This window comes from Panthera pardus, unplaced genomic scaffold (assembly GCF_024362965.1).
Source record: "Panthera pardus isolate Hobbes unplaced genomic scaffold, ASM2436296v1 HiC_scaffold_22, whole genome shotgun sequence".
NCBI lineage: Eukaryota > Metazoa > Chordata > Mammalia > Carnivora > Felidae > Panthera > Panthera pardus.
This window is the reverse complement of record NW_026526788.1, coordinates 3,093,068-3,116,751: the sequence shown is the minus strand read 5'-3', so window position 1 is coordinate 3,116,751 and position 23,684 is coordinate 3,093,068. Positions and strand designations below refer to the sequence as shown.

At 43.9% G+C, this 23,684-nt stretch overlaps 1 protein-coding gene across 5 annotated transcripts in view; it reads right to left on the bottom strand.

The window, feature by feature from the left end:
• Positions 1 to 8,980: 8,980 nt before the first annotated feature.
• Positions 8,981 to 23,684, bottom strand: part of DISC1 (DISC1 scaffold protein) — a 356,419-nt gene continuing 341,715 nt past the window's right edge. For 3 of the 5 annotated variants that reach the window (XM_019419010.2, XM_019419007.2, XM_019419008.2), the window contains one exon: positions 11,262 to 18,931. In XM_019419010.2, coding sequence (XP_019274555.2) covers positions 18,725 to 18,931 — 207 coding nt within the window. In that variant the 3' untranslated portion in view covers positions 11,262 to 18,724. Of the gene's footprint in view, positions 9,526 to 11,261; positions 18,932 to 23,684 lie in introns of those variants that run through there. The other 2 variants (XM_019419015.2, XM_019419009.2) reach the window with 2 other exon arrangements.

The following is a 23,684-nucleotide window of genomic DNA, read 5'->3' as shown; positions in this document are numbered from 1 at the left end:
ACCTTCCTCACGCGACAAGCGCTTTTGCCCACAGGGTCGTGCATCATCAATTTCCCTCCGGTTCTCTGGTTCCTCTATAAAGCGGTTCTTACTCATGCTACTTGTAAAGGAGGGAACTCTCTGGGCCGACACAAAGCATCAGAAGCTACCATCCGGGTGAAGAGAGGCGTGGGGTTTTTATTGACTGAAGCCTCCCAGGAAAGCCAAGCGACGACGTCTCCGTTCCCAGCGTCCCCAGCTGTGTGGTTGTCACAGATGTTACGGTCCTGCTGAGAGCTGGTGCCCCCACCGAAGGCGAAGGCAGAGATGAATGCCGGCTTCAATGTTGGTAAATGAAGAGGGTGCTTTAGAATCACGGGGAGTTCACCCGGGAGCTCTCAAGTAATCAGAAACTGCCACTTTTCCTTTCTCCCCTAAAGAGGAAACGCAAATAAATGAGGTGAGGAAAAGAGATTGAAACAACAAAAGCACCCAGTGAGAAGGATTGGTAAAAGTGAGGACAAAGGGCCATCAAAGTTGGGTGCAGGTAAAAAGACACTGTGAATCAAGCCTGCGTGGCTCAGTCGGTTAAGTGTCTGACGTTTGATTTCATGATCAAGTCATGATCTCGTGGTTTGTGGGATCCAGCCCCGCACCAGGCTCTGTGCTGTGAGCTCACAGCACAGAGCCTGCTTGGGATGCTCTCTCCCCCCTCCCTCTCTCTCTGCACCTCCCCTGCTCATGTTTTCTCTCTCAAAATAAATAAGTAAACTTAAAAAAAAAAAAAAAGAATGCATCTTTGGGAAGGAGATCAGATTCTGTGGTAACCTACAGGGGTCTCGAATCTTCATTCTCACGTCACTCAGGGGCTGAAGACATAAGATGGGTGGGGGCCAGGCTGGGGAGGAAGAGCTCTGGCTAAGGTCATCCAAAGCCAAGCTCAGGTTGATGTGCAATTCTGCATATTGCAAGACGATGTTTTAGAAAAAGACCCTTGCTAGGCTGAGTAGATGAAGTCAAAGTAAGCCAGAGCACTTTCTAGTTCAAACTTTCATATTCTTCTTAGTGAGAGCACCACGGGGTCTGGTGGGGGAGGGTGGCCAGAGCCACAAATTGGAGACCCTCTTTTTTTAAAGTTTATTTATTTATTTTGAGAGACACAGAGAGAGAGAGAGAGAGAGAGAGAGAACAAACACTCGGTTTGGGAGAGGGGCAGAGAGGGAGAGAGAGAATCCCAAACAGACTCTGTGCTGACCGCATGAAGCCCGCCAGGAGGCTGCAATGCTCGAACCCATGAGCCCTGAGATCATGACTTGATCTGAAATCAAGAGTCTGGTGGCCAAATGATAGGGTTTTGGAGTGGTGTTAGGAGTCTGAAGCCCACAACCAAGGAAGAATTCTTGAGATATCTTGGGGGCAAAAAGGTGACTTTATTAAAGTATGGGGACAGGACCCGTGGGTAGGAAGAGCTGCCCCTGGACTGGGATTGTGGGGACTGACTTGTTATATATACTTGGGAGTCAGGGGTGGGGTGGGGGGGGGGAGGTAAAGTCAAGGAGAAGTTTCCAAAGGATTTTCATATGCTAAAGAAGACTCCCAGGATACTGGAGGCCTAGCTATTGTCAGGCTAAGGTTGGTTTTCCCTCTAGCAAAGCATTAAGACAGTAGCGAGTTCCTGGAGAAACGCTATACTGCACCTGCCTCAACTATTTGTCAACAGTTTATTTGCAGGTTATAAAAACCTTTCATTTTACCTGCATTTCCTTCTGCCTCTGTTTCCCACCTGGAGGCTTAACCTACTGAGCCCCCTGGGCGCCCTGGAAACCTTCTTTTTTATACTAACAACTCCCCCCACCCCATACCCCACGCCAAGTACATCCCAGAATGTACTTCAGGACGGGCACAGTGGTCTGGCCTGGGTTGTGCTCCGTCTTTGGCTGATTCTGTTCACTCCCCATTGGAGAAAATGCTCCTCACTTTTAAATGCCTGTATATGTGGCTTTACTTTTGAAAAATCTTTGGGTAGACCAGCTGGAGGGGCTTCGGAAAAGCTCAGTGCCATATAGCTGCAGACAGAGTCCACACTGCTCATTTTAAATGGCACGGATTGCCCAACAGTGGCTTGCCTGATGCGGTTACCGTGGACACATTCTGGCTGGCAGGGAACGCCACAAAATCCATTACGCCGATCAATGCCGGGCTGCACGTAGCGTTGCCTGTTACTTTCGGTTCACTCCCCAGCGCAAACGTCATTTCAACTGTGGCGCACTTTCTTACCTTTTCTTGTCCCCTCACTCCTGGGAATTGTTCCTACGGGCATAATTCAAGGGCAAGAAAAAGCTACCCGCATGAAGATGTCATTGCAGCTGTCTCTAGAATGGCAAAATATTAGAAAGATTTAATACCCCGTTACACAGGAATATCTAAGTTACAGTAGATCGATTTGAGAGACTATTATATAGCAATAAATACAATGACGATAACGATTATGTAGCAAAATGGGAAATGCCATATTAAACATAAGAAGTGGAATAAAAATATGCTGGCTATAGTTGTGGTTTTTTTTGTATATACATAGAGACTGGAAAAATAAAGATAGTGGGCTACGCATGAATTTTTTTAAATAATGTCTTTTAAATGTTGCTTTTACAGGGCCGCCTGGGTGGCTCAGTCCGGTAAGTAGCTGCTTTGGATTCTGTGTCTCCCTCTCTCTCTGCCTCTCCCCTGCTTGCACTGTGTCTCTTTCTCAAAATAATAAATAAGCACTAAAAAAAATTTAATGTTGTTTTCACCAATAAAAATCATACAGGAAACAGAAAATAATAAATACTTGTTTGCTCAATATTAGCTGAACTATTATTGTGCCTCCGTGTGTGTGTCTGCATGTGTGTGTGTGTGTGTGTGTGTCTGCACAGATGTGTATACGTGTACATGTGTGTCTGCATGTGTGTGTACGGTCTAATCATTTATTTAGTAGATTTAAAACCAGGGTCCTAGGAATCAACACTCAACCCATTTTCATTACTTGCTGGATGATTTTCACTAACCTTTTTAACACCTCTAGTTGTAAATTCATCTGTTTATAGGAAGAACAATTTTTATAGGAGGAGTTCAGTAAGTGTTTCATGGGCACTGGGAAGAGGTCAAACTCCCGTGACAGACATGAGCTTTGTTTCTAGTAGATGCTTTTCAAACTCTTGAGAAAGGGTGCTATAGTGTCAAGAACGTCTTTCGTGTTACTGGAATAGGAAGGGAAGAAAAGGTATTCTCCGAACTGTCCTTCATTCCGGTGTCTGTCGGAGCTTCCTTTCTATGGTAGGAAAGTGTGTGTAATAGGTATACTCAAAAGCATACCTGTTGAAACAAAACACTAATGGAATGAGTAGGTCCCCCTAAGGGACAAGAGGGGACAGATGTGACTGTGTTTCCCCACTCCCCACTCTGCCCGCACAACCAGCCTACAGGGCTCTTTGGTCTACTATTCCGAGGAAGAGGCTTTACCGAATTCCCTCACCTAGGATGAGAACTGAGGTCCCAAACGGGACCGAAGTTTTGATACTGAATTACTGAATGTCGATAGGTACTCAAGAAAGTGCCAAAACACATCCATCTCTTTCAGGTGATAATATCACAGTGGCACCTGGGTGGCTCAGTCGGTTAAGCAGCAGACTTTGGCTCAGGTCATGATCTCACTGCTCGTGGGTGTGAGCCCCGCGCCCGGCTCTGTTCTGACAGCTGGGAGCCTGGAGCCTGCTTCGGATTCTGTGTCTCCCTCTCTCTCTGCCGCTCCCCCACTTGCTCGCACGAGCGTGCACGTGCACTCTCTCTCTCTCTGTCTCTCAAAAACAAACATTAAAAAAAATTTTTTAAGGATGATAATAATTACAATGATCCCGGCAATTACTTTCCTTCAAGTCATTCAATCATAATATGTCATAGTTGTCTTTTTGTCACCAATATGTGGCACACTGTCCCTCCAGCACCATGCTGGGCACACGGTGGGTGCTGAAGAGGGAGTGAGTCTTGCATCAACATCAGGGAAACCTGGGCCTATGTGCCCTGCTCTACCTTAGGGCCTGTTCCTATATCTCCATGATTTGTGTTTTTTTTCTGCAAGAAATTATTTTATTTTTTATTTTTTTAAAGGTTTATTTATTAATTTATGAGAGAGAGAGAAAGAGAGAGAGAGAAAGAGAGCACAAGCCCAAGAGGGGCAGAGAGAGAGAGGGAGACACAGAATCCAAAGCAGGCTCCAGGCTCGGAGCTGTCAGTGCAGAGCCCGACACGGGGCTCGAACCCATGAATTGAGAGATCATGACATGAGCCAAATTCGGACACTCAACCAGCTGACCCACCCAGGCACCCCTATTTGATTTTTCAAATAAGTAAATATAACCACGTGGCATAACAATTTTGAAAGAATAGCAGTACACAGGAAAGTAAGTCTCCTTGCTACCCCTTTTCCCTAAGTCACCTGCGTCCCTTTCCAGTGATATCTCTGCAGATACGTATATGCACATAGAAAGATTCTAAAAGCAACTTCAAAGCATTCCATAGTGTGGATATACTTAATTTGTTTAAACAGTTTCCTATTGATTACAAATGAGGTTGCTTCCCATGGTTGCTCTTGCACCCAGGGGTACTGGTAAAAAAGAAACTGAGGTGTATGAAGACATTTTAGGAGTTTGGGGAAACAATTCAAATCAGGCAGCCGCAGGCTGGACGAGGCAAGGAGCACTCCACTGGCAGAGACTTGTGTAGAGAAAAGGCAGAAACCAAGCATGGAAAATGCTGACTGGCTGTAGCTTGAAGGCTAGTTGGCTGTTTTGACTGGCTGCCCTTGGGTTTCCATTTCGTGACCTTGAGGCATTTTCAGGCCTAGAGTTTGGTCTGTTTACGTCTGCCACATCCGTCTAATGGCCCCTTGCTTGATCAGATTGGCAATCGAATCAATTGTGTGCACGTGTAAGCATGTCTGTAGCACACTGTGCCTCGATGAGGAATTGCTAGAAGGAATGGGACAAAGAATGGATACTGGGGATATCTAGACATCTATGACTCAGCTGAGACCAGATAAAACTTATAAATTAATTTACAGAGATTGGACAATTTCTGATGACTTCGTATCCAAAAGCTTGATGAGTGTTTCTATTTATTCAGTTCTCTTGTGTCCTTCATCTTAAAGCTTCCTTCATCTAAGACTTCCTCATTTCTGACTTAATTTTATTCCTAGCTGTTTTCCATTCTTGTTGCTATTAAATAATGTGGTCTTTTCTTTAGACTTTCTCTTCTGATTGTTGTTTGTATATGCAAAGCCCATCGACTTTGATGTGTTAATTGTGTAAAAAAAAAACAAATTTCTGTTAGTTCTCTTAGGTTTTCTTTTTTTTTTTTTTAAGTTTATTTATTTTGGGGGGGGGGGCGGGGTGCGGAGAGAGAGAATCTCAAGCAGGCTCTGTACTGTCAGAGCGAAACCCAGCGTGGAGCTTAAACTCACGAACCGTGAGATCATGACCTGAAGCAGAAACCAAGATTTGGATGCTTAACTGAATGAGCGACCCAGTCACCCCTCTCTTAGGTTTTCTAGCTTACAATTACAACACCTGTAAAAACTAATGCTGTATCTCCTCCTTCCCAGATTGTAACCCTCAATTGTTTTTCTCTCCTAAATGAATTAGCCAGTATCTCAAGTAAAATATTTCAAGTGGATACCCTTGTCTTGTTCCCAACTATAGTAGTAATATCATTTTCATTATCCTCAATCAAGAAGCCTGGAATAGAAAATTCCATTGTTTTCTGATTCATTGAAATGGAAAGTAAACACACACACATTTTAAAGCATTGCTTTATTAGAAACGTTTTGTGCAATGTAACTGTACAATCAATCATCCGGCAACAAAAAGATGAAATGGATAAACCTGATACATTTTTCTATCATCCATACTCCAGAAGACCAAAAAAAAAAAAAAAAAAAATCTTAAAGGTGCACCACGGTTTGGATATCGGCTTTAATTTCATGTAACAAGAGTAAAATTTATGAAGCAATAAATTATATGACAAAATTCACAGATTAGATAAGGTGAGGATATTAAAAATAACAGTACTGAATCACTTATACAAGGAGGCATTAACCAAAGGGTACAATGTTGTTTTCTCGAATGCTTTCAGGAAGGGTTTCTTTCTTTTTTCTGAATGATTTCTTTTCAGATTTCCAAGAAAATCTCTCCATTGCCAAGCAGTAAGTGGTTGTTCCTGGTATGGTTTTTGTGGTGGATTGGGACTGAATGGTTGGTTAGGACAGCAGGGTGGGTAGGTCTGTTGAAGCCTGTCTGAGCTGAGCCAGACTTCCGGGGCTTACCAAGGTGTGGGAAGCTGAGGGTTCCCTAGCAGGGTTCCCAAGGTGATCACGCATTCTTAAGTGAACAAAAAAGCCCCATGGCTCGAAGCCTCGAAAAGACATTGAAGCATATTAGGAAGCGCATTCTACCCGTCTCTGACCCCTACTGCCACTCCACAGGTCCCCAGCTCTGTGCCTTGGGGAAAGCTCACTGGTCTTCGAAGGCTCTCTTTCGTCATCTACAGACATCTATAAGTCTGATACGAGAATTTAATGAGATAATGATTATAGAGGTCTTAGGACAGTCCCAGTGCACACAGTTGAGCCTTTCCACATTCCTGGAGTGGGGAATCCAGCCTTACTACAGAGGAAGAAAGGTTTCCAATGTTAGATTTGGGGGAACATCATTTCGATCTTGAAATTTCAGGAAGTTGGAAGGAACAGAATTGTTACCAAATGAGATCATGCCCTAACTCAGGCTGGTCAAAGATAAACGGGCGGCCATTTGAATGCCAGCATCTCAGCCTGGTGGGCAGAGTAACCTGTGACTCATTCTCTCATACCACGTCACAGGGAAATCAGACTCCAGGTCACCATTTTCAATCTGCACTTTGGCTTGTGGTCTTGACTATCTCCGTAAAAGCTTCAATTTGCATTGTGGTTTTTGGTGATTTTAAATTCAGGCCCTGACAAAAACTGTCCTATATTATGGTTTGGAACACAAGGTCCCAGGTCCTCGAAGGTCACAGTGGCTGAAGAAGGGACTTGTCCTGAGGAGGTCATGTGGCCAGAGGAAACGTGATGGCCTTTAGCAGGCTTCCTGGTTGACTCTGACAGCAGCATAAAGTACAGATGGGTGGCAGCACGTGGTTAGAGCATCACTCACCTGCCCTGATACTTACTCAGGTGTCTTGACAAAGAAACAAACACACTGTTAACTTGGAGGTCCTAGAGAACTCTTATCTGGGGCACAGTGACAGCTGTTATTAGCTTCCAGAATTTTCAAATATGTCATGACGTCACAGAAACACTCATGATCGTATCTGAAACACTTGGCTTAGTGCCTGTTATGATGTCTTGTGTCTGGGAGCCTTCCCAAAATGATGCATGTCAAAGTAGACATTTGTTACTGGTGATATGGTCAATCCTGACTCTTCCCACGTTTGGCTTCACTGGAATTAATTCAAGGATTCAAGGATTCCAAGCGGCATGTCACAAGGACATCACACCTTCCTGACATGATCATAAATAATTCACTAATTTGGTCCATCGTTAAAAAAAACAAGAATTCCTAGAGCAAATTAATTATACTTATTATTGAAATGTGTACAGTGTATTTTTTTAAACGCTCAAGATAAAATTGAGGAACCACAATCAGCAAATTCACATGTTGTGCTTTTGCTTTGTTCTCTGGACCCTGGCCAGGTGCTGGCTGAAGCAGGGTATCTCTTTGAGGACACAAGTGCTGCCCAGCACGGGAGGCTTCGCAAAGCACCAGCTGGCTTCCGGAAATGACAGTGAGACTTCAGGAAATGACAAGAACTGTCCAGCGCCCACGGATCCTAACGAAAGGAGGGCCATCACTATTCTTGTAAGTATAAATGAGAACAGAAGCAAAAAAAAAAAACAAAAAAAAAAACCCTCAACAAATCAATTAGACTTATCAAACTGTGGCAAGCAGTTCCTAAGCTCAACACTGTGCAAAAGCTTGAGTCTGGCTGCTGTCACAGCCGTGTACATGATGGAAATCAGTATTTGTTTGGACCATGACTTCCCCCAGAGAACGCGGTGCTGCACAACATAGATTGGCAGGGGCTTAATAGGACTTTAATAAAATCTATGATCCATTAAAGTGTAGGTTAGACCAAAAAAAAAAAAAAAAAAATCAAGCGGGTTTCTTTACTGAGCTCTGTCCCAGTCTGATATGCTAATGTGCACTGTGGCTCTCCAACCGGAAATGATGGCATGGCGTATTTCCCAAACGGATCTGACCGAGGGAGACCCGTTCATTTGTGGAGCATCTCTTAGAGGCTGCTGTGCTCCCTGCACCTTGGGAAATGCTGGCTAATTGAACGTAGCCTGTTTTACAGCTGCCTCCGCAGGGAGGGGCCTGCAATGCCCCACATTACTGAGTATTTACTACCTTACAGAGGCCTGTGCCGCCTTCCTGAGTATGCACTGCCTTCCTGAGTATGCACTGCCCCACTGAGCAGGCACTGACTCAGTGCAGAATACTATACCGCACTGAAGGTTTCCACGTCCATGCCCTGCCTGGCACTGAGCCAAACAGGTTTGCGAGGAAAACAGGAGAGGCCCAGATGTTTAAACATGTCACCCGATCCCTTCATGCCCCCGCTCCCCTTCCTGCTGTCATTGCGGGTGAACTTCGGGATGTCCCGGTGAAACACCCTTGCCGCACAAACAGGTGTTGCCACGATAGGAAAACCGAATGACTGTACCTCACTGACAGGCTGTTACTTTAAAGGAATATCTTTTGGAATTCTTCATATTAATTCTTCTGAGATTTTAGTGACTCACAGGAGAAGGTGAAAAGCTGTTAATTCCAGATTCTGGGGTTAATTAGCCTTCTTATATCATGTGCCTGTAGGAAAGTATAACAGGTGTGGCGAGAGAGAGACTTACGTTTAGTTTCCTTTTAACGGGTTCTTAAATCAGGAGATATTTTAATTGCAGCAGAAAGCAAGACGGCACAGGGAAAGAGACATTTTTCTAGCAGGATTCACCCCCGACTTCTGTCTAATGGGGGCTGAGACGAGAAGACGTTCAAGTCTTGCGCAGAAGACTCGCGGTAGGGACACGGGGCAGGTGCCTCCGGCTGACATTCGGAAGGAAATTCAGATCGGTCCCCTCCTGTATTCCCATATGCGGTCTCCAGGATCTCGGCCCCAGGAGAGCCAACAGGGACCACCTCCCTGCACGGAGCCCTCCAGGCCCTATCTCCACAGTGGATTCAGGCACATGGGTCACGCAGGGGAGGTGAGCGAGGCCTCCCACGCATCTATATTGATGGCGTGGCCACTCCCCCTCCGCCCCCCATGCTGTCCTGCTTCAGGCCTGGGCTTCCCGGACACCAGCTGTCACACAGGAAGCTGAGGCCTCTCTTTCTCCCGCCTCCTTTGCTGGCTGGAGCTGCAGGATCATGGCCTGCAGAGTTTCCTTCACCATCTGGAGCTCCCTCTTGAGAGACTGTGCGAACGTTGTTAAGGAACACACGCGAAGGTGACGGGCGGCCCTCCGCAGCCTCCCAGGGATCTCATAACAGCACGTGTGCCTGCCGGAAGCAGATGGGCACTGCCATCTAATTGCGGTGTCGAGTTCTCCCAAATTGTAGGAATTAAATATTAATACAAATTTTACACTTCGTGCAAGAGCGATTGCAATCTCTATGAGGCCTGAGGTTATTAACTCTCTCAAGGAAGGTTTCAAAACGGAAAAGGGAGACTCAGCTCTTAGACCGAAACAGATGGCCAACTGGGATGCTCCATGATGTTGGGTCAGCCTGACTGACTCCTGCTAAGGCCCAGGCTGGGGCAGGGCAACTGTTCCCGGTGCTCAGACAGCCAAAAAGGGCAGAAGGCTGGAAACGAGAGCTTCCTCAAGAAATCTAGGATTTGGGGGCCACCGTGGGTCTGGACTTATGTGGGCCGTAGGTCACCTTGTGCAAATCACTTGGAACCTCAGTTTTATCGTGAAACAATGATTTCTAAGCCCCTGTCGATTCCACTGTGCCATCGCGTGTCATTTATAACCCCCAGCTACTTGTGAAATAGCCGTTCAGCCCACTCAAGATTTGACAGAGTGTGGGGAGCTTGTCTTTTCTGGGTGGGCTGGTTGGGTTTTCCATCAACTGTTGGGTTGTTAGTTTCCTGACCTGAAAAGTTGCTTCTCCCATAGAGAAAACCATCGCAGATAACTTAGCAAATAATAAACGAGGCTGTCATTCTCTTAAGAAATGAGCCCTTTCCTGGGACTACATTTAACAAATGGTGGTTTTTCTCTCCATGGTCAGGTCCCTGTTTCCTCTTGTACCAGGAGTCAGAACAACTCAAAGATGAACAGGATGAGAGACAGATGACATCCTTTTCGATTCATAAGCAAATTAATTTAACTTCATCCAAGAGGAATGAAGGGGGATATGGAAATATGTCAGTTAAACATCACTTCAATACTGTTAAGTCATCACATGAGGTCAGACGACTTAAACATTACCAGACCAGATATGAAGAAAACAGAAAGCTTTGGGAAAAGTAGATTGTAGAGATCTTACCATTCACAGCCTGTCAAGGCTACAATGTTGTTTTATTTAAGTACAATGTCAGTGCGATGTCAAGAGAAAAAGAGCCCCCCAGGTTATGACTGTAGAAAGCTTTCTCTTTCTTTTTTAAATAAAGAACTCCGGAGGATCCTGGGAGTTATGCAAATGAACTTCTCCTAAGCAAAAATGCTGAACCACCCTGAAAAGCTTCTGGCAGCTTTTCTTCCTGAAGCTCCCCTCCAGACTTCATCTTTCGTGTAATTTACATTCATTGACTATGAAGGTTCACTCCTTGCACTTGAGCTTGAGGGGAATGAGGGTGGGGATAAGCGGGTGCAAGGAAAGAAATAATCCAATATTTATATGTATTTTTTTTCTTTTTTAAAAGGCTTCATTTTCCTCCATTTCTCTGGACAGCTCTGCTAATCTTTAGTGAAAACATATATGACTTTGTACGAGTAAAAGCATAAGTGGTCCCAGACTAACTACCAAGCTGCAATTTAATCACAAAATTATGTCACATTTATAAAGAGTAAGCACAGAGCTTAAGCAGTGTATGAATCCTGACAAATTCCTGAGATGTAATTACCTTTGATACTCAGCCTGGGACTACACGCCCCTATTGGTAATAGGGTTTTTGAGAGACACAGGTTTTTGAGAGAAATGACACAGGTTTTTGAGAGAACCGACCCAAAATGAGATGCTTCTTAAAGAACTTGTACAATTTCTAAGCCCTCGCAGAACACACTGAAAGGTCTCTTAAAAGAGACCGAGGGAGAAGCCACAAAGGAAGAAGGCTAAGTTACAGAATTAAACTAGCACGTCAGCCCTTCACACGACAAACTGCACTGACACAGAGAAGCCAGAGGATAGAGGCTGGAGCAAATGATCACCAGCAACAGAAAGCTGGCAAATCACTTGATGTTTTCACTGTCTCACTCAGAAACTGCATATGCTCGGGAATCTCTCCTCTACCTTCTAGAAGAGATGCTGCTCGATTCATGAACTATTCAATAAGCACCTTATTAAATAGTTCATGATCTTCGTGAATGAAATAAATTCACCATTCGATCTTCAAAAAATAAAATAAAAATAAAAAATAAAAATAAAACACATAGGCTTATACCTTCCTCACAAGGCTAGAGTTAAAAGAAATATTCTTTTTTCTTGTGAGCGTATCGTGCCTTTTGTGAGGCACTATTAGACTTAAGGTTTATGCACTAATGTAGCAGATACAGCAAATACCTCAGGCTCTGTCAAAGCAGGACTGGATATCGAGATCCTGGATGCCTCATTTAGTGAGCCTATGGAGTAATGATCATCAGAATGATTAAAGTCATGTTTTTATTACAGTAAGTGTTGGTGAGGACGTGGCGAAGAAAGGAACCTTCATGCACTGTTGGTGGGAATGCAAACTGGTGCAGCCACTGTGGAAAACGGTATGGAGGTTCCTCAAAAAAATTAAAAATAGAATTACCATGTGATCCAGTAATTCCACTCTTAGGTATTTACTAAAGAATACAAAAACACTAATTTGAAAACATGTATGCATCCCTATGTTTATTGCAGCATTATGTACAAGAGCCAAATTATGGAAGCAGCCCAAGTGTCCACCGATAGATGAATGGATAAAGAAAAAGTGGTGTGTGTGTGTGTGTGTGTGTGTGTGTGTGTATAATGGTATAATGGAATATGACTCAGCCATAACAAAGAAGGGAATTCTGACATTTGCAACAACATGGATGGATCTAGAGTATTGTGCTACGTGAAATAAGTCAGTCAGCGAAAGACAAATATCATATGATGTCATTCATGTGTGGAATTTAAGAAACAAAACAAACCCCCAAAACAGACTCTTAACTATAGAGAACAAACTGATGGTCACCAGAGGGGAGGTGGGTGGGGGGAAGGGGGAAATAGGTGATGGGGATGAAGGAGTGCACCTGTTGTGATGAGCACCGGGTGAGGTATGGAAGTGTTGAATCACTATGTTGTACTAATATAGCACTGTATGTTAACTATACTGGAACTAAAAAAAAAAAAAAAAAAACTAAAAATGAATCATGTTCTTATTTATAAAATACCTCTTTCTAACCAACCTGCCTGTGTGATGCCTTATTAAATATAAGCTCCAAAACATTTTGAATGTGCTAAAATGGAAGAGAATCCAGGATAAAATGTGGAGTGGGGGGTGGGGTGGGGAGCAAGTTACAGAACAATTTATATGGAATTATCCTCATTTTACAAAAAAAACCCAAAACAACCAAAAAACCAAAAAACTCTAGACAGAAGTGATTTCTACCTAAAAAAAGTGGCTTAGAAGGACACAGTGGTAAGCTTCTAGGTATTGGTCCTGGGAGGAATATGTAGCCTTTCTCCCCCATACTTCTGTAATCTTCAAATGGACACACATCCTTTTATATTTAAATCAATGTGTTTATAAAAGAAATCACTTGAAAGTTTCCGCCATTAAGCAGTTGGGGAAATAAAACAGAAAAAGATCCTTGCTCTTGCCTTAACTCATTCGAATATTCAAACATCTCCTGAGCTCCTGCTGTGTACTAAGAAAGGTTCGGTTATAAGAAGCAGATGAGTGTGGTGCCAGTGAGTGGAGCAGAAGGTAAACCCGTATGGGCAGGTATGTAGACTGTGAGGTGGGGGCCACGGAGGGTTGGAGCAGGGCAGTGGCTGATCGCTGTGGCCGCTTTCATCCCTAATAGGCTAAAGGGGGCAATGGCAGAAGCATGGAGATGAGAGGAGGTGGTTGCAATAAAAGGCAGGAAAAGGTCACATACTGAACCTGGGTAGTGGCCATGGAGGTGAGAGGTGACCAGATCCTGCATATGTTCGGAAGGTAGAGCCAACGGCATACGGTGATGGACCAGATGTGGAAGGCGAAAGAAGGAAAAGGCATTGAGGATGACTCCCGGATTTTTTTTTTTATCTAAGTAATGAACTTATAATTTATCAAGGAGGAGACTGAGTACGTGTTGGACTTTTTTGAGGGTGGGGAGGAATTGTTGGAAAATCCTACTTGTCAGTCAAGGGGAGAGGTCGAATAGGAAGGGGACATGAGTCTGAGGTTTGGGGTGAGATCCAGCCTGCACACATGTACTTGGAGGTTATACTGAAAAGCAGATTTTAAAAAATATTTTCATACTTTCTCATTGTATTCCATTTGATACAGCTAACCAAGATCTTGAGGTTACTAAGTGATTGAATCTAGAGTCAGAGTGTCTGATTGCCAGTCCAATAAACTCAAAGTGGAAGCCCACTGACATATTTGGCCTTCCTTTTTATCCAAGTGCTGAGCAAATAAAGTACACCTCCTGTAAAAATTACAGGAATTTTAGGTATATAAGATAGAGGTGCTCACTACATGTAAGTATAAGAGAAAGTCTCGAAGAGCTGAATGATTCTTGTGACACCTGTGCCATTGAGACCTCTATATAGCTAAATAGAAATTTCCCCTGTAACAGATATGTCACTAGGTATCTGTGGCATCTAAGAAAAGTAGCACATTAATTACAATAATGGCACAAGGATTAATATGTCAACATCTTTAAAAACACCTTGGGAACCCAAAACCATTCTTTACCACTTTGGGATAGACTATACACATATTAAACAAGGGTCTAAGTTCTTATACCCTTGCTAATAAAATACGGCAAAATATGTTTGCAATGAGCAAAGAAGTAAGCCAGTTAAGTCAACTTTCACAGATGTCATCCAGGAATACAGTGGTAAGACGATATTGCCAGTTGGGGCAGCCATTTGCAAAGACCCTCAAATTCTTTCAAAGAGGCCTTTTGTTTACGTTGAGGGTTTGACTGTCAATTGGGTTTCCAAGCAATCTTTTAGTAGCTTGGTCAAAAGTAGGTCAGTTCATCTGGTCTGGTTCAATTCAAAAAGAGACAACAGTATTCCTTTGAAACAGCCTCTCATTTGCTAAAGTGTTTCTCCGGGATCAGCAGTGATGCCTTCCCAGCCACTGTAGCTGACAGTGAGAGGATTTACCTTCAGGAAAAAGGAAGGCAAGGAACACCATTGCTGAAGAGCTAAGAGGAAAGCCTCACCCATACACGTGTCCTGCCTCAGTGGGGTTGATGCTCTTACAGGAGAAACTCTTCATGGTGCCCACCAAGTGCCCAGTTCGCAGTGTGCCAAGCCAGCAGGAGGACAGCCCGGTGCCCACACCACCTCCTAGGCTTCCTCTCCCCACCCGGCTCCCTTTGGTGGAAGCCCCTGGAAGAAAAAAAAAATCCTGGCCACCATATCTGCATCCGTCCAGCGCACACGATGCTTTCAGGGACAACCTCTTAAGGTCTGTTTTCTTATCCGTAAGATTCCCAAGTAGAGTTAGTTCTGTGATCCTCATGGTGTCTCTTCCAGCCTTTTAGCTCTTCAGGGGAAAACATTTCCAAGAAGGCACAGCAAATCTCCCCAGACTCCTGTTGCTTTTGTTTAAGCTACACATTGGAAAGTTGAGCCAGACAAGGGATCGTAGGGGGATGTGATGTTTGTGCACGCGCCTGGCTGTACTAGAGCATTTGCATGCCATCAGGCACCACCAAAACGAATCGATTGGGCACCATGCATTCCAAATAAGCAGAGAACAGAATTCCATGATGGTCTCCCGGACATGGACGCAAACAGAACCAAAAGAGAAGCAGCCTGTCCCACCTCATCTGTGATTCAGAGGTGGGCAGAACTGCCTGGGGGGCTTTGAAAAATGCCAAAAGTGTCCCAATCTGAGATGCACTCTTTCTTTCCCCTCTGGAAGTGTGTTGTAAAAGTTGAAGGAGGAAAAAAAAAAAAAAACACAAGAAGAAATCTGCTTAAAAAAATCCACCTCACTCGGATAATTTTCAGTTAAAGCATTCTGAGCATGGAGGAACCGTTCAAAATGGTTTTCAAAACAGAACTGCTAATTAGGACCCCAAAGGACTGTGAAATTGCACTAGAGACTCAGACTAATGCTCTTGGAAATCCCGACTTGACTGGCAGGGGAGTCACACCTCCTGTCCTCTCCTCAGGCACCAGGCATGAGTCACCTCCGTGATGCCGGCTCTTCCAATTAATGGTGGAGACTTTTTTCAGACACTTGCCGGTACAGTAGCAGTCACGGGTCTGTGTCACCGTCTGGTCATGCTACGTGTAATTTAGTGAGTCCGTCAGGATGATAAAGACACGGGGTCTATTTTCTTTCCCTTCTTGGAGCTGTCAATCCAATGTCTTCTTCATAAAAGCAGGACACTCCCAGTAGGCTGCCCGCAGCCCCGATATCCAGTCAGGATGCCCAGGGGATCTGTTTGGAAACGCATCCCCACTGTCGATGAGTGGCCCAGCCCTCTGTTGACACCTTACTAACAATGCTTTCTCACACGCATGGGCTTATGTGGAAGCCCAGTGCCCTCCACACGCCAAAAGAGCATTCGTAGCATCCAGGGCTGGAATCTTCTGGACGTGGACATTCACTGTGGACTCACGTTAATCACGTTCGCGCCATATCACCTGCGCGCTAGGCTCTGGCAGAGTGCTTAATGGAATCAAACAAAAACATTACACTCACTGTGTAATTCTTCCGTGTTGTTGGTGGCAAGCTGTTTCTTTCAACTGTACTCAGCTTTGTATCTTTGATCAAGAAAGGAAACACAAACCAGTCAGAGTTTGGCTGGCGGATTCAGCAGCCTCTTTGAACCTGTAGATAAGGTCTAATTTGAAACAAGGGCTTTGGTTTGTGCAGGGAGCCTATGCAGAGCCTTGTAAATATGTCTTTCTATTTTAAGGTGCCATACTCCACTCCAGTCTAAGGGCTGTGTTGTATGAGTTCAAAGATACCTTCTGTGTATTTGCTTTCAGTCAGTGACACGGAACAAAGTTTGGGCTTCAGAGGAAAGTTTGGATTGAAATCCATATGGTAGTACAGATTTGCTTTGAGGGGTGGGGAGGGGAGTGTCTTCAGTACCTAAAACAGTGTTTCCCAGCCCTGGATTGACATGCCCCCCACTACGTCTCCGCTTATCTCCGCAAGGATCGGCAAAATTCTCAAAAACCCTAACGTCAATGAAATACTTTTATTATACCTTAAAAACTTTAGACTATCTCTGTGTCCACAGAACAGGCCTGACCACTTCCTTAGAGGTTGAGCTACCTCCCAAATGGACCGAGGACCATGGAGCTTGCCACTCATTAGAAATGACCCCGGATGAGTCACGGAATCGCTAAGCCTTGGTTTTCTCAACTTTCAAGTAGGAATAATGAACCCTAGGCGTCTACAGCTGTTTTTTTAAACTTAAATAACTTTTCATACAGGCCACTGTGTGGTGACCAGTGGAGTCATTCAAGCATCATGACGAAATAATGGAGTACGCCTACCTTGAAAGGTCTTACATATAAATGGGATGTGGCTGAGGCTTTTGACACAAACACTGAAAATGTTGAGGCAAATGGACTTGTAGAATGTCATTTTCTACCGAAAACCTAGCACTTGTCATGTCCAAACAAGTTCAAGATTTTTCCTGAATCTAGCCTCATGAACCTGCTGGGCACATGTCACACTGTTGCAGACGAGAAAGCTGACTCATAACAAGGCTTTATCAATTGTCCACGGTCTTACTGCCTCTGAATCTTGGATTGGCTGGAGGACAACTTATTTATACACAGCTCTTTACCCTCCCAGCCTCTGTCCCCACCACTTGACCCTATTAGGGAGAAAACCTAATTCCCTACAAACAAACTCGACTATTAATTTTAGAAAATTTAAGTCTCTAGATCAACACAGACCCTGCCTGCTGCCCTCAGAATTGCTACCTGACATCACTGTAAGCCCCACTGGGGAAGCCCCCACCTGCCGGGCTGGGGCCAGGCACCCCTCTATACACATTGGCTCTCTGCAGTGCTTTGCTCCCAGGCACAGAGACTCATTTGTCCATTTGCTGGAGCCCATGTCCCCTTAAAGTACTCAAATTTAGGTGACCCATGAACATGGAATAAGCAAAAATGCAAAAAATTCTTCTGCTGTTTCTTTGGCCAACTTTCTAACAATGGCTTAAACACCAGTTTTGTAAGAGGCAGGAGGTTATGAAGAACAGAATGTCTGCGTTTAAAAATCTACCTTGAGCAACGTGAAAGTAACCACTGATTAAGTTGAAGAAATTTCCTGCTAAGTTTAATAACCTAGGTCTAAGATTTAAGGTTATAATGAAGAAGGAAACAGCGTTGACTCCGTCATTAAACTGTGGATCTGAATATTTGTGATTACGATTAGTCCTTGACCATTCAAAGCTACTTACACACACACACACACACACACACACACACACACACACACACGCAGAGAGTCACTCAAGATAAAGTATAAAAAGAGCTGGAATTCTGAAAAGTAAATCAGCAGTGAGAAGAATACATTTCCCACATTATAGCTACATTTCCCGCAAACACACGTAATTAGAGTCGCACTACTGAATAGAAAGTATGAGTGAACGGAGAAGGGTTTTCGTCTAGAGACATGCCCACTTCTGATTGAATCATTGAAAACTGACAGGATGGGGCTTCATACCCCTTCATCCATCCACTCACCCTTCCATTTGCCCTCAAAATAACTAACCAGAACTGACGACGTCCACCCATCAGCCCGGGATGTAGGGCTCCATACGGACACATAACGATGCTCCAGAATGTTCTCATGCCACCTTGCTCAGTGGCAACTAGTGTCGGTGAAGGCATCCGCGGATGGGACACCAAGTATGTGGAGTGTTGTGCAAGAAGAAACTGAAAGGGAATGATCCAAAGTCCTGTCAGTTATGACACTCTACTGCTCATTACAGAGCAGGATTGTACAGTAAAGAAAACCAAAGATGGATTTGGGTTTCTTGGTACAGAGAAGCCCCTAGAAAACTGAGCCAGTCCGTGTCACCACCATCTGAGCCCCACAAACCCAGCTTCCCACCTGCTGAAAACTGCATTTTGTTTTGGCCTTGTGTGTAGGTCTGAACTTCATGGCTAATTTTTAACGGTCAGGCTTAATCATCGAAAATGCTGAATTACCAAAAGCTAGAGAGCAAACGTCGCACACAGGATTATCTCAGAGATCTAAGGTGTGCCGTGCTATAAATATCTGTTTCCATGTGCTAGGGCATGGAAACACTGAGTCTTTTTTTAAGACTTGCTTTCACAAAAGAACCTAGCAGGTGCTTCATCTGCAAGATGAAAAGGATATGAATGAGATCTTCATCATGACTGTGAATTGCCGCGTGCAGCTGATCTTCCAAGTACAATAGCTTCTTGTCGATGGCTTCACATTTTTCTCCAAGTTCGGCACAAAGGACCCAAGACTCCTGGCCAGAGAAAAAGAGCAAGATCACTCGTAAGCTATAGACTTTTTCGGAACCATGAACCCATCTGTAGTACCCGGTGGTACCCAGAGGAAAGACCTCCCAACAGAGCTCTCCCGGATTTGCAACCCAGGAGAATCATGCCAGAACCTCTGTCTTCCCTGGAGGTCATTCTTGAGACGACATGGGCCGATTTCAGTTTGTTACCGAATGACGAGCTCCACAGGTGACCTCCCTTCTGTGGTCATTTCAAAGGTTATTTCCAGTATGTCAACTCCTCATGTCGAATTATCAAAGGGGAAGCATGAGTTTTCCAGCAGCATCCGTAGGCAAACTCACATTATAATAGGAATTCTAATCCAAGGGAGGCTGGGGTGAGCCACAGGAACAACCAGGTTGACCTGTGAAGCTACTCCTTTAAGAGCATAGGGATCTAACAGAGCACTGGGTATTTGTTTACACACCAGTCACAACCCCTGAAAGTTAGACAGTTAAAGAGACTCTATTTTATTTTTTATTTGTTTAAACGTTTATTTATTTATTGTGAGAGAGGCAGAGATAGAGAGCCAGCAGGGGAGGGGCAGAGAGAGAGGAAGACAGGGAGTCCTGAGCAGGCTGTGCACTGTCAGAACAGAGCCCGATGGGGGGCTCGAACTCATGAACTGTGAGATCATGACCTGAGCTGAAACCAAGAGCCAGATGCTTTAACCGACTGAGCCACCCAGGTGCCCAATTAGGGCGACTTTAGGTGTTTGTTGTATATGCAGCTGCTGCTGCCACGACCACGGGTGCTAATTTGCTCTCTCTTTTACCCAAGCACAAGCCCCATAAGAGCAAGGTGGATGGTGTCTTGCTCACTGTGGGCTCTAGAGCTTCTGACGCATGGCGGGCACAAGGTATCCATTGGTTCCGTGAATGAATACCCAAGTCTTGGAGCTCCTTCCATCCCAGTGCTCCCCCTTCAAACTTCTGTCCCACACATGAACCCCGAAGTGCCCTCTTTATCCCACTTGCCACCACAAAACCACCCCAGAGCAGAGGCCACACTCTCCCCTCTCACAACCTGCCACTAGGCCCACCCCAGTTGTGTCCCCTCATACCCTTACACACAGCCGCATTTTGGCGGACTGGATGGCCCCGTTGCCTTCTGGCACGCCATTCCGCCTGCCATTCTGATCCGCGTTAGGTTCTCACAGGCATGGGCTATCCACTCATCCCAGACCCTCAAGCACATGACCTGGCATAGAGAAGCCCACAGAGTTTTAAAAGAAAAGAATGAACAAGGTCAAAAAAAAAAAAAAAAGAGAGAGAGAGAGAGAATCTTAGAGTAAGGGAAAAGGGAAAAAAGCAGCATTATGCTTAGTGAGAGAGGCCAGACAGAAAAAGACAAATATTGCATGATATCACTTCTTTGTGGAATCCGAAAAGGCAACTTAGTAGAAACAGAGCGTCGAATAGTGGTTAGCAGGGCCTGGAGGGTGGGGGTGGGAGATGTTGTTCAAAGGGGCAAACGTGTCTCTAGAAGATGAATAAGTCCTACAGATCTAATGCACGGTCCAGTGATTACAGTCAACAATACTATACTATAAACTTCAACAATGCTAACAGACTAGATGTTAAACATTCTCACCACAACCAAGAAATGATAATTATGTGACGTGATAGAAGCGTTAGGTAAAGCTAGGGTGATAATCATATTGTGATACATAAACATCCCAAGGCAACATGTTGCATACCTTACACTTACACCCTGTTCTATGTCAATTATATTTCAGTAAAAAAAAAAAACACTAATAACAATACATAAATAAATAGATAAATAAGCAGCAAAAAGTAGACTCAGAATTAAAATCTAACCAAATGTAAAAGTCATATTTTCCCAACCCAGAGTGAAAGTCTTAAAAAGTATACTAAAAAAGAATTTTGCACAAGGAAAAGAATTAAGATATATATTTAGATTAAACTGCAGGGTTACGACCAAAGCTACAATTAATACCCAACAACAACAACAAAATGCCCAGGTGTGGTGATATTTACTGTTAAAAAGGCCTTAGAGATCCTGAGTTATGTAATATTATAATTGGAGTCCATGAATAATCATTAAGTCCAGATATGTAATTTAATATTCATTATATTAACTCCACAATGCTTTTGAGTTTATATCCCAATTGGTCAACTATCTTAGAATAGAACAGGGCTAAGGGGAACAACAAATAACTATTGCAAATATTGGAGAAGTCCTTTATACTGCAAGTAAATGTATATACAGAAGGGAAAAAAAATCTAGTGACAACCTCATACAATTTTCAAGGACAAATGGACACAATTAGACAAAAAGGCACGTGAAGCGTGCATGAAGGTCTGCCCATAATTGACCACAGCTGGGATGACGGGAAGACAGCAAATATGTAACAATCACATATACGTCCATATTTTACTGATCCTAAAAGTAATAACATTATCATTCAAAGATGCAGAATTACAAGGCAGACAAATTGCATGGAAGCAGAGGCCTTGGGCACTGAGCGACGCCACAGTCATGCATGAAATAAAGGAGACGTGCTGAAAAAGAGCATCTGGAGGAAAACGATGGACAGAGGTGAAACCACAAGTCCTATGCGGAGAAAAGCATAGCGCTTTTGTTTTTAATCTTTATTCTTGAGACAGAGAGAGAGACACACACACACAGAGTGTGAACAGGGGAGGGGCAAGGAGAGGGAGACACGGAATGTGAAGCAGGCTCCATGCTGTCAGCACAGAGCAGACACGGGGCTCGAGGTCACCAACCATGAGGTCATGGCCTGAGCTGAAGTCAGATGCTTAACCAACTGCGCCATCCAGGTGCCCCAGAAAAGCATAGTGTTTCGGGGGAAAATATATACGACTGAAAATACACTTGAAGAGAGGGAAAAGTATAGGCTCGGAACATGGACCCGAGGAACAGAAAGTACATAAGATGCAGCCAAATGACTTAATCCTCATCTTCAGGCTCAGGGCCACCAGGTCAGCTGAGCGTCCGACTTTGGCTCAGGTCATGGTCTTGCGGTTCATGAGTTCGAGCCCCACGTCGGGCTCTGTGCTGACAGCTCAGAGCCTGGGGCCTGCTTCAGATATTGTGTCTCCCTCTCTCTCTGCTTCTCCCCTGCTCACACTCCATCTCTCTCTCAAAAATAAATAAAGATTTAACAAAATTTAAAAAAATCCTCATCTTCAGGCTGAAATAAATATAAATCAAAGCTGAATTAAATTCCTTTAAAACCTGGCTTGACACCCCACATCCCCTCACAAACAGGCAACTCCCACCTGTTTGCCTTTTAAAATTATGTACAGACTGATAGTGATTGTGTGCATTTGGGAAACCAAATTCAGACATATAACAAACACTTTAAATTGTTCATTGTCTCTAATCTAATAATTCTGTTTCCTAGAATCGATCACAATGGAAAAACTTTTATTTATATTTAAATACTTTTTATTAAGCCTTTTAAATAAGTGTGGAAAATGTTATCATATATGTTAAAGAAAAATGCATTTCAATAATGCAAAAGTAATTGCATGAGAAGTATGGGAAAGAGGAAATAAATGCTGAACAATAAAAGATGGTTAAAATAAATTCTGGTATATTCGATTCATATTTAGCTATTAACAAAATATTTAATGATGAGGCAATACATAATAGATAAAGCATGAAAATGTTAACAATTATTATTTCAAGGGGTGGTGTTATAGAAAGTTTTTATTCTTCTCTGTACTTTGCTGTATTTTCCGTATCTCTAAAATAGAAGAAAGAAAAACGTGACCAAGAACACTAGTTCAAACCATAATGGAAAAGTATGGAAGGAATACATGTGAATATTTTATAGAACAATTTTACAGATTAATAAGACACAAAGAGGGGCGCCTGGGTGGCTCAGTCAGTTAAGCATACGACTCTGGATTTTGGCTCAGGTCTTGATCTCACAGTTCGTGAGATTGAGCCCCGCTGTCAGCCTGGAGCTGCTTGGGATTCTCTCTCTCCCTCTCTCTGTCCCTCCCCTGCTCAGGCAATGAATGAATGAATGAATGAATGAATGAATGAATGAATAAACAAATAAATGTGTAAATAAATAAATATCTCTACATATTAAAAAAAAAAAAAGGACACAAAGAGGCAAAAATAATCAGATTCAAAGAGCTCAAGGTTCTATGACCACTAACAGAAGATCTGACTGGCATCCTGACACTGGCTGTTTCCCTAAGTTACAGAATCTCTACAAGGTTCCTGAACAAACCACTACTCGGTGGCCCGGCCGACTCTGCTCCTGAACTCCTGGTCCTGCGTGTGGCCTCAGATGCGTGTTATTTGAGGAATTTATGGCTCTACTCTCATGCTCTCACTTGGAACCTTGGGAATCTAGGTTAAGACCCCACCCGAGCAGTGACAGCCGATGAAGGGCAGATTTACATATTTCTACCAAGCTGGTGAAAAATTCTGCTCTCTCCAGAGGAATCCTAGTTGTCTGTAGAGGCTAAAGTGGGACCAGAGCCATTAATACAAGCTGAGCACAGCTGCAGAGGTCCTGCCTGTTAACCTTAAACTCGAGGGACTGGTCAGAACTTCCTTGTATTTTCCATGCTATGCCCAGGTAGAGCAGAGTGCCTGTGTGGCCACAGCAATACAGCTTTCCAGAACCTTGCCTCTTTATTGTCAAGAGACAGTTTACTATTCCCTCCCCAACTGCACCTTGAGCCTGGCTGGGCCGCTGAGAATCTTTCA